Genomic DNA, 17,110 nt, shown 5'->3' on the forward strand with positions numbered 1-17,110 from the left:
TTTGCTCAATATCTATCAAGTTTATTGGGGATCGCTTATGGATGGCAGTTTTCAAGCCTTTCCACAGGTTCTCAATTGGACTCTTGCTTTGGATCATTGTCCTGCTGAAGGCAAATTTGGGCTGCAGAACCTCTCGATACATTTTTGCAGGAATACTTAGGCACTTTGGTGCTATAACTCTATGTGGGATATGAGATGGGTTTTTCGCTTTCCCATACTGGCCAGTTTTGTGGGGTGACAAGGAAATTATTGACTGACGCTCATTTTCTCCCATCTCAGCCCCACTGAGCTCTGTAGCTCTTTCAGTGCTGTCTTTGGCCTCACAGTGGTGTTCCTCACCAGCTTTGTCCTCGTCCAGCTGGTCGTTTTGGAGGGATGGACCAATGTGGGCAGTGTCTGGGTGATGCACCTTTCATTTCTTGATTATTGACGAGAGGGATTTTCAGAGACTTGGATATTTTTGTCTGGTCTATGCTTTTCAATGACCTATACCTGACTTTGAAGCTTTGAGAGCTTCATAGTCGAGTCTCTGCTTAAACTTCACTACCTGACCAAGGAACCCCACAGAGACGGTTGTGTTTTCATTCTGAAATCATGTGAACCTCTGTTGTTTCATACAAAAGTCATTCATCTAATTATGCGGCTTATTAAGGTAATATTGCACACCTAAATTAATTTAGATTTGGCAGAGCAAAATATGAATACTTATGCGCTCATGACTTTTCTGTTCTTCATTCAAATTATCTGTCCATCCATCCATTTTCTAACTGCTTTATTCAATATAGGAGTCCGACTCTAATAAATTATTTATTTACGTCTTTATTTTTGTTCATTCTTTGAATGAGTGAAGTAATGTATATAACGAATATTATTTGCTACTTAAGCCTGACAGAATGTATCACGATCTCGCAAGAGTCTTTCATTTGCAGTATCTGAATGGAAGAGTTTGTTTCTTTCTGTAATGGAATGGCTCACTTGCATGTGAGGGTACCTTTATATACCTGAAGTGAAGATAATGGTATATCACAGACATTAATTTAAATTTGTAAAAAATCTATTCATGGTGATTGAAACTGTGCTGTCTTTAAGATTGAATATTAATGATATACCCCTTAAGTACCAAAAAGTAAAAACTATATTTATAACAAGTGTGATTACCTGTCATGTAAGGAATTGGACCATAACAACTCTTGCACACAGTTCTTAGAGAATTTAGTCTTCATCTGACAGAGATGTCCAGAGGGCTGCTCACCGGGTTGAGTGTTCCAGTGTAGTGCTGAAACTCCTCCCCACTGGTGGCTCAGCTCAGCCCCTGAAGTCAGTGTGCTTTATTTAGCGCTCTTCGGGAGTCTAACTGGAAAAAGACAAGGTACACGAGCAGCAGAGATGTCTTTTCAGTTACTGTGCAATACTGTATGTCTGTTTTTATCGGCCTGCGGCACATTTCCAGCGCTCGAATGGAGTAGAGTGAACTCTGATGATATCTTGATGTCATGTGGAGCAGAGCCGAGCTCATTCGGTAGTTTCAGAGTGCTTGAAGTTTGAAGTGTTTTTTTTTTAAATTGGTCAAAATGAGTGTTCTGTTTATCTCAGGTAAATACCTGTGGTTAGTTTGCTGTTGGACTTCTCTAAATTCTTTACGTCTCTTGTTACACTTTAAAATGTATTAAGTTCTTTCACGGATAAAAAAAAAACTACTTTCAAAACAAATCAAATTTTTATGAGACAGATGTCATATACAAAGGCATATTGAGATCTATTTTAACTGGTGATGTGTTCTTTAAGAAGATATTTCCCACTTCTCATACCTTGCCTTTGTGCAGTCATTTCCAGCTTTCTGATTGCCAAAAAGCTATTTTTTTCCCCCGTGTGGAATGAGCAGTGAAACCACGGGGGAGGTGAAGCAAACGCCTGAGAAGCAGGAGTGAAATGAGCGAGCCTACATAATTCAGTTGATTGGATGTTAAGAATAAACATTTCTGTTGGAATTGAAAGGGGGCTCAGTGTGATGTAGAAGCCGCTGTCAGGTGTCACGATGCCCTTTAGTAACAGCTCGGGATCAGGAAGCTGCTCAGCTTGAGGCTAAGTAAGAGCAGCCTCAGATGTCTCAGCCTCTCCAGGCGCAGGGCTGGGCTGGTTTCCCCTTCACCTGCAGTGGAAGAAAGCTTGCTGACAATTTTTTTATAATTGGAGTTAAGAAAGTGCCAGTTAGGCATGGCTGCTACGTTTTCTGTCATCCGAATGCGGGGCAGAAGCACATGATGTTCCTGGACGTTTCTGTGCTTTGTGTTTTCATAAATTAGAAGATAGAGGAGTTTATCTGCCGTATGTCCATGTCCAATGAGATTCTCATTCACCCACATTACAGCAGACAGCATGGTATCAACAGAAAACACCATGAACTGTAGACAGTACATTACAAAACAGTCATTAACAAACAGTGACAAATACTTCGTAGCCAAATCAAAAGCACAGAGTGCAGAGGTGCTTTGACTTCTGAGGTATTGCACAGTAAGATGCCGTAGGGCAGAAGCTGTCCTTAAGTCTAGTCTAGGATTTTGGAATGGCAGTGTACATCTGAGTCCACTCTGCAAAAGCCTTCACCTGTCATTTTCAACTTTGCTTTGTTCCATAACTGCTAAATGTATCCGATCCGTGAAAAACATTGTAAAAAATGATAAATCAAGTCTAATTCATTTTTATTGGAGTCACTGCAGTTGCAGCTTGTTTGATTTGAAACAGATGTTGCCAGTTTCTGGCTGCCCCCTCTTTGTTTCCATAAATAACCCGATCGGTGATAAATCTTTCAAAACAAAACCTTTGTTACTAAAATGAAAAAAACAAACATTCTTTTAAAAAGAGACCATTTCAAACGCATTAAATTAGATCTTTATTCGGATTTTTATTTTTTAAATATTAGTGCCATTTTAAATATGAGTGATTCTAACATTCAAAAGGAGCTGCAGACCCATTTCTCCTAGAACAAACCCCAGTTTTCCTTTGTGATGTGCCCTTCTGTAGACAATGTTAATACTCTGGGCTTACGACATGTGCTAAATGCAAATCTTGCTGCTCAGGGCAGATATGGGGCATCTGATGTCAGTACGACATGTGAACTGGACAGGTCTGTAATTGTGGGATGGAAGCTGTCCTGCTGCTGGTTGCCTTCCTGTAGGAATGTTCGCTTTGTGTGAGACGTATGAAGTCGGGACTGCGCTGGGCAGCGTGCTCGCACCTTCGCAGTGTCCTCCACACTGACAAGCCAAATCTAACATGCTGAAGAAGCCATGTAAAGAGATCCAAGATCTGCTTCCGGGCAATATTGCTGCAGTGACCCAGTAGCTTTGAGTCTGGTTCCACAGTTCCTGTGGCTCCTGTCAGGGCCAGGTGTTTAAAAGCTGCAGCTCTGTCTCAGTCAAACTTACCGTTTCTGAAATGTATCGATCTGCACAATGATGCAATATCAATTGGTTAAGATAAAAAAGAGATGAACATTTCTTTCCGTTCATCGGAAACGCTAATTTAGCAGTAGACCATATGCAGCACTGTCTCTACAGCACTGTTTCTCTTTCGGGTAGAAATCACATTTCCTGAACAGCTCAGAAGAAACCCCTGCTGTATTTTGCTTCTTTGCCAATAGTATCACACCAAATATTTAGCAAAGTAAGTCCAGGGACACATAAACACTGTGGTTTGCTCAACAACTGTATTTACAAACTGCACTCGCTGTTCTTGTGTTGTTGTTGTATACTCACATAGCTTAAGTAGCCTGCTTTCCAACAGAAGAGCCTCGCCCCAGCCGTCAAGCAGGGAGGAGGGAGGGTCAGGGTTTGGGGCTGCTTGCTGACTCAGGACCAGAAGGACTCATCATCATTGGTCCTGAGTCATGGGCATCATGGGCTTGTCACCATGAATCCAGTGTTGTATCAGCACATCTGGAGGTGGACTCGTCATCATTGGTCCTGAGTCATGGGCATCATGGGCTTGTCACCATGAATCCAGTGTTGTATCAGCACATCTGGAGGAGGACTCGTCATCATTGTCATCATTGGTCCTGAGTCATGGCCATCATGGGCTTGTCACCATGAATCCAGTGTTGTATCAGTACATCTGGAGGAGGACTCGTCATCATTGGTCCTGAGTCATGGGCATCATGGGCTTGTCACCATGAATCCAGTGTTGTATCAGCACATCTGGAGGAGGACGTCAAGGCCAGCCAGTTGTCAGCTGAAGCTGAGCTGAAAGAAGACAGTGATCCATACCAACAGACTGAATACACAGCAGAATGACTGAAGAAGAATAATCTCATTTTAGATTGGCAAAGTCAATGTCTGGACCTGAACCCTCTTGAAGTGTGATGACAGGACCTAGAGCAAGTTGTTCCTGGTGCGAGTGTGAGACATGTTTGTGTCTGTGTCTGCCCTGCGATGGACTGGCGTCCCATCCAGGGTGTATCCTGCCTTGCGCCCAGTGCCTCCTGGGATAGGCTCTGGGCTACTGTACTGGATAAGCGGTTATTGAAAGTGATGGTGATGATGTGTGGATTAAGAATTGAGAGAAGGTGTAAAAGCTCAATTTGGGGTGATGTAATTAGTGGACTATCACAGGGATCTGTATTAGGACCACTCACTACTCTTCCTTATTTATGCCAGTAGTCTAGATTCTGAAATAGATTATAAACTACTCTGATTTGCAAATGATGCCAAACTAGAAGGACAAGCAAATCTTCCAGGCAATGTGGGGAAGCAAGACAAAGACAATCAGTGTGCTCGGACTATAGTTAGAAGTGTAGAATTTTAAATCAAGACAATCCTTTAATGCACTCGGAAGAACTCACTTAAAATGCTGTGTTTTATGGTATTTTAGGTATCATGTTATAAAAATATATTATTCCATCCAGAGAAGAGTGACCAGATACAGATATTGTTTAGGGGATTAAACTATTCCCCTAACTGACAAGTTGAAGGAAATGAACACTTTCATCTTAAACAGAAAAGGTCATGAGGGGACATGAGACAAGTATTCATCCTCAAACACCTTGACAAAGTGCCTTTAAAAAAGAAGGAGGCACTTCTTTACCCAGTCAGTGGTCTGGAACACGCTACCCAGACATTTTGCTGAAGCTCAAACCCTTGTGTTTTTCAAGACGTGTTCCAGGGATCTATGAACTACTGGATTCCCAAATGAGGAAAATGCGCAGAATTGCCTCCTCCTGTTTGGAAGCTTTCTTGTGCTTCTTTCGCGGCCGCCGTTTTGTGACGGCGTCGGGCACCTGCTATTGTTCGTTCAAGCGTGATGCTGCGTTACAGTTTTTTACACATCAGCCAATCTGCATTAGTAACCACACCCAGTGCCTGTTCCGAATTTACAGGGGCAGTTGGTGCAGCCCTTTGTAACTGAATTGTATGTATGTAAACCATATTAATAACAAAAAGCAAACACCCACATGCCTTCAGTCTGCGTGCGTATGACACAGTGCGCTGCAACACTAAGTGGATCATTGTTCAGGTTGGTTGTTAACGATTCCATTGATATAGGCTTAAGACTGTTCTTGAAGGCTGAAGGTGAACATAAGATAACTAAAGTGCCAGAAACCATTTTTGCTATTCAGTTTGAGTACACAGAATTATGAAACACTTGCATTGTTTTTTAACGTGTTTCTACTGTAGTTTTTACCTCGCAAATGTGCATATTAGTAAGTTTCTCCAATTAATACAGTCATGTGTTCTTTACATGCAACAGAGCACGCAGTCCAGCAATGCTGGATTAATGTGCACGGCGGTTATCAACAAGACATTTGTGCTCCGCACAAGAACAAACCGCTTTTCGTGTGTTTGTGATGAAGGAAATGTGCTAATCTGAGATTTCCTTTTGTAATTGCTGTCAAATGTCCCAGGTAGTGTGCAGAATCTCTGAGCTCCCTGTCTCTTCTCAGGACTCTCACAGCTGGGAAAGTACTTTACCATTATCTTTTGTTTATATGTTAGAATGAAAACCAAGTTTGCGCCAAATTCGAATATTAACCAGGACATTGGGAAAAATAATCTGGTCAAAGAGATGTGAACATATTTTTCTGTATGTGTAAAATTGGATGGAATTAATGTGTAACTGGCTAAAATTCACATTGAGTTATTTTTCATGTACTGTAAATGTAGATATTTCACACATTTCTGTCTATCGGAGACTTGACAGAGCAAAAAAAATAGATTAATAGACTCAAATTATTTGAATTGAATTTTCCTACAGCCTAGATATATGGAGTGCTCATCTGAAGATTTCAGCTTAAAAACTGCCTTTCACTTTCCCCCATAAAAGGAATATCTTAAATTAATGAACAGGCCACCCCTGCCCTGCCATTGTGAATAGCATTTTATTTTATGATAAATGTCAACAGATTTGATCAGAGTTTAGATGAAAGGCTACAGACAATTCTTCCAATTAGTGCTAATTACACACTGACATGACTTGAGTGAAAAAATGCACCTAAACGCTCCATGTCTGTCACCTGTGAGGCTCACTAAAGCACACAGCCTGATAATTAGTTAAGCTTTCCTGGTCGGTGTCAGGAACTTCTCTAGAACCTTTCCAGTGATGATATCCCAGGATCTCCTCTTCCTGCAATACAGCTGCTCGACTGCTTCATGTTCTCCACCGTCGAGGAAGATAAACACAACAATAACAGTTCTGCTGTAGTACTGTGGATCTCAGAATTGACCTGACGTTTTAAGGACTCTCATTCATGAAGGCATATTACATTTAATCAGTATGCTTGGTTTTATAGTGTGGAAGATGTCCTCTGCTCAGTGCAAAGAAAATTATCATGTTTTAGAAACACAGATCTGTACTAGTACTGTGGTAATATGAAAGCCAGTACTCCAGCAGTCACTGGTGTATTTAAGTTAGACGTTAAGAACATAAGAATAGTTACAGGGGGCATCTGGGCCGTCCACCCTGTTTAGTTAGATTGTAAGCAGGTGATTGGTCCTAGGATCTCATCCAGACGTTTCTTGAAATAATCCAGGGTGTCTGTTTACAGTTTGTTCCACTGTTCCACTCCCACTTAGATTCAGATCTCTAAGACAGCCAAGTCACCCAACACTCTGCAACCCATACATACAATAATAATAATAATAATAATAATAATAATAATAATAATAATTGCTTACACTTATATGGCACTTTTCTGGACACTCCACTCAAAGCTCTTTACAGGTAATGGGGATCCCCTCCACCACCACCACCAATGTGCAGCCATAGTGCACCAGAACGCTCACCACACATCAGCTCTCAGGGGGGAGGAGAGCAGAGTGATGGAGCCAGTTCAGAGATGGGGATTATTAGGAGGCCATGATTGGTAAGGGCCAATGGGAAATTTGGACAGGACACCGGGGTAACACCCCTACTCTTTTCGAGAAGCACCCTGGGATTTTTAATGACCACATAGAGTCAGGACCTCGGTTTTACATCTCATCTGAAGGACGGCGCCTGTTTACAGTATAGTGTCCCCGTCACTATACTGGGGCATTAGGATCCACATGGACTGCAGGGTGAGCGCCCCCTGCTGGCCCCACTAACACCTCTTCCATCAGCAGCCTTAGTTTTTCCCAGGAGGTCTCCCATCCAAGTACTGACCTGGGCTTCAGTGGGTAGCCAGCGGTGAGTTGCAGGGTGATACGGCTGCAAATACAACATATTAAATTCAACATTAAAGTAATTTAAAATTAAAGCAAAAGAAAAATGTACAACATGTAGCCAAATAGGGGACAATGCTTTTCGAGCTGCAGCATTTTTGTCTGTTATTCTGTTTCAGTGTAACAGAAAAGAAACATTTCCAAGAGATGTCAAGCTAATGTTTGTTTAATTTAACGGGAGATTGCAAAACTGCCTGTTTAATCTGCTTTGAGAATAAATATTTCTCATGTTTGCTGTACAGTGTTGAGTGTTCAGGTCTGACAGAGTATCACACTCTCCACTGAAACTAACCTCAGGCAGATGCATTCTGCATTCCCATCGTCTCTTTATCTGCCTCTGGAATATACTGTTGGAAGTACTTTCAGGAGAATGCTCACACCCATGTGGAAGGGTGTAAATGAGCACGTTTCTGTGAGTTTTGTTGTAGCCTTAGCCAGCTTTGTGTGATATTAAAATCTGTGTGCGGGGTTCCTCCCACCTCGTTTCTGCTCTTCGTGCAGGGGACTGGAAAGTGAACCACGAGAGCGTGTGCTCCAGTGCTGGCTGTCTCCTCTCACCCCCCCCCCCCTCGAGTCCTGCCCTCTGTAGGCACCCCTCTCACGTACACTGTCCTGCTACCTGTCTTCCAGACATCGACGAGTGTGACAACGACCACACTGGCGGCTGCGTTCACGAGTGCATCAACATTCCCGGCAACTACAGGTGCACATGCTACGATGGCTTCATGCTGGCACACGATGGGCACAACTGTCTGGGTAAGTACGCAGCATCTCCCTGCGTCCTCACGGCAACTCTCTAGCGCCTGTCTGCTGCCCCCAGAAGCTGTTCATCTTTTTGAAGTTTTATTCTTTGAATTCTTTTATTCAGCTCATTTGAGAGGGGCAACAGGAGGAAGGAAAGCTTGTTTTGAGATTTCTCTTTCCCTGGAGATATATCCAGTGTGTATACGCACGTGCAGGACCCTCCAGGTTTGTCCACGTCCCAGATAAACGAGGAAAAAGTAGCCATCGTGCAAAAGGAAATTTGGATGTACTCCTTCTTGTTTCTAAGATTGCTAAAAGAAACATGTACTGTAACCTTAATAGTAAAGTTGGATTTGTCATAAATAAAGTCCAGAAAGCAAGAGGGTTCCATTTATTTACAACCCTTTAGTTGATATTGTATACTGTAACTCCTCTTTTGGTAGGCGTCATAATGACAAGATGCCTCTTGCAGTGTATTGTAGTGTACTATGAGTGCAGTGTGCCTGAAGGGGTTAAGGGTCGACCATTCTACGAGCAGAAATGCTCTTGGTCCATCAGAAACTTTGGTTTCTGTCTGTAAGCTGCTTTCATGAGTTCGATCCGCGAGTGTTCGATTGGACTGAGGTCTGGAGATTGCTGTGGCCATCTGAGATGTGTATTTTGTGTGTACTCCGCCACTTCTTTGTCGATTTGGATGTGTCACGTTGTCATGCTGGAGTGTCCGCTTGCGGCCCTGGTGTGAGCTTGTCGGAAGACAAAGGGTGGGGGGATTTGTTGGAGTTATCAGATCTTTGGCTTTCGGGCAGCGTGAGCCACCCTGGTTCTTGAGTGCTGGGTTACTGTAGGTGTTAGAGTCACCTTTCAGTGTGTCAGCTGATTAAGACCTGGAAAACAGCTGATGCGCTGACTGGTTCAATCAAGTCTCTAAGGTCTGAGATGATATGAAAACCACAATGAGCTGTGACTGGAATTACCCACCATTCTAGCTCTCCAACTCCAACTATAAACTCTAATGATATTCATAATCTTTCATGAAAATTATGACTGATAAATACAACTCTTAAGTATTTTATTTTTAATCAAGTCATTTCAGTTGCACCTTCTAGGATCTATTTAACTAATTGATAGTGTTGAACTTTGTTTTAAAGGGACTTTTGGCTGACAGTTTTCTCCCGTTAAACAGGTGTTTGCTTTTGGGTAGTTATGTGCACAAAAGAGCTGTGAACATCCTATCAACCCATCTGACTTTAGTTCCAAGGTTTGGAGCCTGTATTTGAAAGTCAAAATGAAAACCAAAGAACTTTCTGTTAAATACATTTTTTACAGGTGAAAGAAAAGCAAAACACAATCATACAGCAGCACAGAAATTGTGCACACCAAAATCAACAATTTGAAATATACTGAAGGTGAAAGATGCCACAAGTATAATTAACAATAAGTCTGACTTTGTAGGCCAAGATAAACATCTACAGCTGATGACAGAAAAATTATCAGAGCTGTCAAGGAAAACTCAAAAACAACTGTCAGTGAGATCACCAACAACTCCCAAAAAACAGGGGTAAAAAGGTATCGGAGTCCACAGTTTGCACAAGACAGAGGCAGCAGAATTACAAAGATAATAACCCTCTCAGCACCAAGAACAGAAAGGCCAGGTTAGGACTGGCTGAGAATTGTAAAGATGACAGGAGACATTCAGAACGAGTTTTAAGGGACAGATGTGACCTCGATAAACCTTTACTAAAGTAGGTGAAAGTTTTAAAGTGAGGAGAAAGAAAGGACCTGCAGATGCTCTGAAGATGCCGGCTCATCTGTGAAGCCTGGAGGAGGTCGTGGCCTGGGCCGGGCCGGTAGTGATGATGTCACCGACGAGGGCAGCAGTTTTCAGAAACAGGATCCTTCTGTGCTTATTGAGTGCTGCTTCACCGTGCAGCAGGACAGGGACCCAAAATGTTTGGCCAATGCAGCCAAGTTCCTTAGGAAAAAAAAGTTAAAATCTTAAACTTTAAGTCTAATCAGCCTCTAGATTTAAATCCAATTTAGAAATGATTGAAGTTGAAACACCTCGATAATGTCAAAAATTTAAAATGGCTGCAGCCGTCTGGGCGAGCAGTTATTGTTTCACAGGGTTACGCAACCTAATACAGATTTTTACACTCTGACATTTACAGTACTAAAAGCAAATGTGTCCCAGTAGTTACGATCACTTGAGTGATCACACTCTAGAAAATGCCAAATACACAATACAAAATGACAAAGGCACTTCAAAAACTACTTGCATGAGTCTGGTTTATAAGCATGTTTTTCACCCGATTTTCTAAGCTAAGAATGCTGCTTGTGCTTCTCCAGGTTCTCTGTTTTGCTTTGCTCTCCTTGGTGCTTGTCTGGCCACCAGATGCCTGGCGGTGGAGCTTCACGTCCCCAGCCTCTCGCTCCCACTTTGCCCAACACAGGGTTTTAAACACATCGGAACAGACGTAGATCGGGCCCTTCATTCTCGGATACTGAATATCCCCCGCGAGAGCCTGTCTCTACATTCGTTTATTTATATTAGGCCTCATTTCCTCGTTCATGCGCGGCCACTGCTTGGTAGCAGCTCTGTCTCAGATGGGGTTTGTGTGGTTTGTTGAGCCCAAGCACAGTCTGTCTGTGATATCACGTCACACACTGAGCTTGTTAAGGTATGATTTGAGAGGTTCCTGGTGGATTTCTTCACTGCCTTGGTACTTCCAGTATATTTGAATAGTGCCTCTTGATCTGAGATAACTCTTACGTAGAAATTATTCTTCCTTTCTGGTGCTCCCTCAGTGCCCTGAGCTCACCTCCAGTGTGTCTCAGTGACAGTCTGACTGATCTGCCAGTAGGCCTGGAGTAACATGGTGTAAATTAATGATCTGAAGTTACGGCAGCAGCTTCCTTCATTTGGCTCTTGCATGCTGCGCTACAACCTGGGGCATTTATCTGAGAAGAATGAGCTGTGAGTGGTTCTACGAAGGTTTTCAAACCTTCTGTTTTTGTTCTGACCTGTTCTTAACAGTGTTTTGTTTTTCGACAGCCTTCAGATGGGCTCTGCGAGACAGGAGAGGATTTTAAAATTGCCTTTGTGATGAAGGAGATTTGCATGAGAATCACACCTCCGCTGGGATGAATATTGGCGACTCATGACCCTGTGGGCTTATCTCGCCATTGCTTAGATCAAGCGAACAGCTTAACAATGTTAATAATGTGTTTGGGAGAACCATTGCACATCAGAGTTTCTTACAAGATTTAGCATGATAATTAACAGCAGCTCATCTTGTTAGTAATTGAGTCTTCTCATCCTTATTCACCCTGGTTCTCAGATGAGGCTCTGTCCAGTGCAGGAACTGCACGTTCCTCCCACATGATTCGTTCTAACTGAGGATGTCAGCCCGTCTCCTTCTCGGTCCTTCTCTTTAACCTTTTGGTTGTCAAATCATCATTATGTACTCCAGGACTCTGTCGTCTGGCGTTCAGAGTTTGAACACAAACTCTCTCTTCTGAAGCGGCTTAATGATGACAGATACTGGCAGTTGCTTCCTCACTGTCTGACTTCCTTGCCCATCACATGATCTTTACACTTAACATCTTAACACATAACATCTACAATGAAGGCATCTTGCCTCTTACTGCCCTGCTGGCTCAGTCTCCAGTTTCGTACTCATACACCAGTGCAGTGAGCTCCGCTCATGAAATATTTTATATTCTCATATTTCCATTTATTTCCTTTTTTTAAAAAAATTATATAATATTAGCATGCCCAAAGGGGTTGGGCAGCCAGTTGACCTTGGACCCCCAGAGGTTTTTCTTCTCCTTACCAAGGAGTTTTTGGTTCCTCTCCTCTGTTGTCTTCTGGTTTTTTCTGTTCGGTATTCACATGTATGGTCACTTGCTTTGTTGAGCATCTTGGGGCAACCTTGTTGTGAAAGGCGCTATATAAAAATAAATTGAATTGAATTGAATATTTGGAACCAGACTTTTAAAGGGGGCAGCTGTCTTTCCAGTTTGTGTCTCCACGTGCTCGGAGTGTCCTCTGTTTCCTGTCGCTGCAGGAGTTTGAATTCAGCTGTTGCATCTACACTAGCTGTGTTCACAGATAATAATATACAGTAGATAAAATATAGTTAAGCATTTTTCTTTATTCGTGCTGTAATTACGAAACATTACTCAATTTAGCAAAGGTGTGATGCTTAATCTTACTGTGTACATGATTCTATAGAAAGGCAATTTAAAACCTAGCTCTGCCTCTAAGTGTCCCTGTTTCCGAGAGTCAGACAGTAGAGTAAGGCTGGGCGTTTTATTCTTTGCCCATGTAAACTTCGACACTTTTCTTCTAACAATTTTGATTTTTGTAGTCTTTAAGAATCATTTCACTCGGCCGTGTTGAGGGTATCTGGTACCGTTGGTGTAGCTGTGTTTTGTTGAGCTCTGAGTGTGTGCTTCAGGGTGGGCTTTGTAGGGTGTTTTTGCTTGGGAATGACCACAGCCTGGAAGAGCAGTGTAACTTGAAGGCTTATGTGTGTGTTGGACAGCTTATCAAGTATGACAACGCTGCCTGTGTGAGAAACTGACAGTAAGATCAGGCTTTTGACTTTTGCTTTGGCCAAGTTCCCTTGAGATGAAGTGTTTCAGGGCTTGATCTCACTGGAATCTTGCCGGCGTTTCACATAAATATAATGCTTCATGCGAACAAGCGAATTCGATTAGAGCTAACCGGGAAAAACGTGGACGATTTTTTGTCCTCTAGCAAACCGTTTAACGATTCCAGTGAAACGCGTGGATAAATATTAAGAGAGTAACCTCAGTGTCCTGAACTGCTAGCAGAAGTCCAGTTTCCTGTAAGAGATTGACGGAAACGAATCCTTTCACAAGGAAATAGTGTTGGTAGCCGGGGCTGTGTTTTTTTTTTTGTGTGCAGCCAAAAGGGCTCGTCGTTTAAGCATTGCGAATTGCATGGAAAGTTTAACCTTGTGTGGCAGGGTCTATAGCACGAAAAAAAAAAGGTTTTAAACGGGGGTTCCATTATTTCTGAAAATGCTGACAAAAGAGTGTGTGTTAGTTACGAGAGAGAGGAGCTCGTGTTTTTTTTTCTATTTCTATTCTTTTTCTATTCACATTTGCTGAATGCTTAGTTTTTTCCAAGACTTTCATTTTTTTCATTGGTCTTTTTGTGGGTTCAACGAGGCACATTTTCTGAGAGAGAAGTCAGACCCAAGTTGCCTTACCCTTCTTATAAAACACAAATTTACAGAAATGTATAATTCTCTGCACAGCGGTTTCAGGCCAGTGCGGATGTGTGACTCTCCTGTCACACAAGAATTCCTTCATCTTCGTCCCGTGATCAGAATTTAGATCTCTTACCTGCCTCCTGTATGAGAAACAGAAGTGAATCTCCAATTGGCAGTGTTGAATCGCTTTAAAAATCATTTCACTGTCTGGACTGTAGAGTACCTCAGTGATTCAAAAGAGTACTGTACTAGGTTTCAGTTCCGGTAATATTCTTAGAAAACAAACAAATCTGAGGAGCTATGTGAATGTTCACAGGTTTCAGTGTTACTGAAGAATAAATGAACTTTTGCCTTAGATTTCATTTGGCAGTGAAATAATTTGGACCTGGAAAAGATTTTAAAAAAATGTAGGAAGATAAGTTTTTATGTGTGTAATTTCATTTTTATATGAGCCCAGTCAACATCAAACAATCATTTGTAATAGGAGCAATTTGTTAAATTAAATGACGGCCAACTGCGGAATATGGTCTATGTCCATGATATCCTTCCAGGTATATCCTCAGAGAATTTTCAAATCTTATTTGACGCTTTAACAGTGTTTTTCCTATCATGTAAGGCTCAGTATTTTTTCTACAGTTGCTATCTTGGCTTTTGATTCAAACTGGGCTCTGTCCAAGACTATCCTCTGAGGTAATGAACTTGATTTCTCTTTGACATCTTTATAGTGGAATATCTCAGATATGAAAGACATTGATGCTGTAGGGATTTCAGGCTGTGATGGAAACAGCTTCTATCTCACTGCCCTGTTCTGAGACACGGACGGTTCTGTTTTCTTTTCTAATGATTTCCTGAACACTGAAGGCAGATCTGCACTGTGGCATGGAAGACAAAGATACCAACTCCTGAAACGCTACCTGTTATCGTAATTGAAAACAGCTTTATAAACATCCTTCTCTCCTTCTCAGAACACCGTCAAAAGCTTGATCTTATATGCTGGAGCTTCTTCAACAGTGGCCCCTGCTTAGTTGGATACGGCTCGTTATCTGATAGAGATATAGTACTCTTATTGTCACACAATTCATTTCTTGCTGATGTACAGGATTATATCTGGTACAGGGACTTGTAAAAACCATATTGAATATTCCAGACAGGTTAATGAGTTCCAAGTTCTGTTGAAAACAAAACATGCTAACCTTTTCCGTTAAAATAAATCATGAACGCTCGAAAGCTGAAATTAGACATTTAGCTCCTTTAAATTGTCATTTTTCATCTTAAGGGCTGTGAAACCCTTAAGTCTCCAGCATGAGCACTTCCTAAGGCAGACATTGAGATCTCTTGTCCTCTCTATAGTCTTGAGTGACAATGGTCTTTATTTTCATTGTATTACTTGTTGCACAGACAGCTCACCTCCCTCCAGATTTCATTGCTGGCTGCAATAATGGGGCTGCCTGGCGGCAGAAATGGGGTTCCTTGGCCACAGTAATGGGATTTTTTAGCTGCAGTAATGGGGATTCCTCGCTGCAGTAATGGGGTGCCCTATTTATTAGGTTCCCTGGGTGCAGTAATGGGGTTCAATGGCTGCAGTAGTAGGGTTCCCTGACTGCAGTATCCTTCAGAGGTGGTGTGCTGGAAGTGGGGGGGGTGGATGAAGTAAGGAGAGGAGTCTGGCCCAGCACTGCCGCAGTTTCATAGGAAAGCACTACCATTCAGAGTCAGTGCCGACATGCAGGCTCTCTCAGCAGAATATCCCACTGCTGGGTCCACAGGACCTGTGCAGTCACTACAACCCACATCCTCTAAACGAAACCAGTGCAGCGTCCCTCACGCGAGCGCCTGGAGTCTCTTCCCAGCAGCGGACGGGGAGCCTGTGCAGCCGAGTATGAAGCCTGGCTTTCTGTGTTTGTTTTAGGCGTGCAGCATGTGTTTCACTCTGCTTGTTAAACAGGGGGCCGTGGGTTCTAATAGGCATCAGGAATGATAACCAGAAACCTCAGAGTCTGGGCTTTGAAAAAAAAATAAAAATAAAAAGGGAGAAAATAAGAAAAAACTGTCTTGAGGAGTGTAGGAAGTTGTTTTATAGACTCCCAGATGCTTCATGTCAACAAGTTAGAGCACTAATTGATTTAAGATTGCCTAATCTGAGGGCTGATTAAAGAGTAATCTAGTCCAGTTCTCTTTTCTTTTTGATTCAGCCTTTTATTTATTTGTTCTTTCCTGAAGACAGCTGCGTGCAATATGTTGATAATTTGTCCCTTTTCTGTAAATGTCTGTTGTGCTGTTACAGTTTATTTTCTTAAAGCTCTTTCTTCTGTTCATCAGAATCTATTGGGTGTTTCAGTCACAGGACTCCCACTGAAGGCTCCGAGAGGGCTCTGTTAATGGCTTATGATGAATGTGTATTGATAATGGGGTTTGGGGTGATAAGTCTGTTTACATAGAGCAGAAGTGCCGCAATCGGAAGATACTAACTGCCTCTGGGATATTTCACCGTTCTCCCAGGCTACCGATGTAAAACTAACAGAAAACTTGGGTTTGTTTATGTTTTATTGTTCAGTCACATTAGAAAAGTATTTTATCTAGAACAGAAAACCTTATGTAAGCAAATGTTTACTGGCCAATCTCTGCAATGGTCCTGTTTTCTATCACACATGTTCTTGAAACTCGAAGATGAGATGCTTGCTTCACTGGTGGGGAAATTTGGTCAGGACGCCGGGGTTACACCCCTACTCTTTTCGAAAAATGCCCTGAGAGTTTTTTAAGGACCACGGAGAGTCAGGACCTCGTTTTTAAGTCTCATCTGAAGGACACCTTTTTACAATATAGTGTCCCCATCACTATACTGGGCCCACCTACTGGTCCCACTAACACCTTTTAGTGTTCAGCATCAGTGGGTCTCCGGTAGTGATTTGGTTATGTTTAATTAAATACAACAGAAATAATTCTGGGTGGCACAGTGGTGCGGTGGTCAGCACTGCTGCCTTGCAGTGCTGGGGCTCTGGGTTCAGTTACAGACGTTGCTGTCTCTGTGGAGTCTGTGTGTTCTCCCTGTGTTCACGCAGGTTTCCTCTGGGTGCTCTCGTTTCCTCCCACAGTCCAAAGACATGCTGGTAGGTTAATTGGTTTCAGAGAAAACTGGCCCTGGCGTGAGTGCGTCTGTGTCTGTGTGCTCTGTGATGGACTGGCGTCCTGTCCAGGGCGTATCCTACCTTGCACCCATTGCTTGCTGGGACAGGCTACTGGACACAGAGGTTTGAATATGGACGGACGCTCCTCAAGTAAGAACTAGTCTTCCTGATTGGTGCAAGACAGTCACATCGCAGAAAGAGTCACACGCAGGTGATTGCGGTGACTCTGGCGGCAGCCCAGACCTGCAGCTGCACACACATATGTTTGAGGGGGATCTTCTCAGCCTCTTTAGCTAAAACAGAAGCA

The 17,110-nt window shown here is 42.6% G+C and overlaps 1 protein-coding gene across 2 annotated transcripts in view; it reads left to right on the top strand.

Moving 5' to 3' along the window:
- Positions 1 to 17,110, top strand: part of scube1 (signal peptide, CUB domain, EGF-like 1) — a 142,504-nt gene that overhangs the window by 16,038 nt on the left and 109,356 nt on the right. For both annotated transcript variants that reach the window (XM_088923153.1, XM_088923154.1), the window contains exon 3: positions 8,322 to 8,447. In XM_088923153.1, coding sequence (XP_088779279.1) covers positions 8,322 to 8,447 — 126 coding nt within the window. The remainder of the gene's footprint in view (positions 1 to 8,321; positions 8,448 to 17,110) is intronic.

The sequence above is a fragment of the Atractosteus spatula genome, chromosome 8 (assembly GCF_055471065.1).
Source record: "Atractosteus spatula isolate fAtrSpa1 chromosome 8, fAtrSpa1.hap1, whole genome shotgun sequence".
NCBI lineage: Eukaryota > Metazoa > Chordata > Actinopteri > Semionotiformes > Lepisosteidae > Atractosteus > Atractosteus spatula.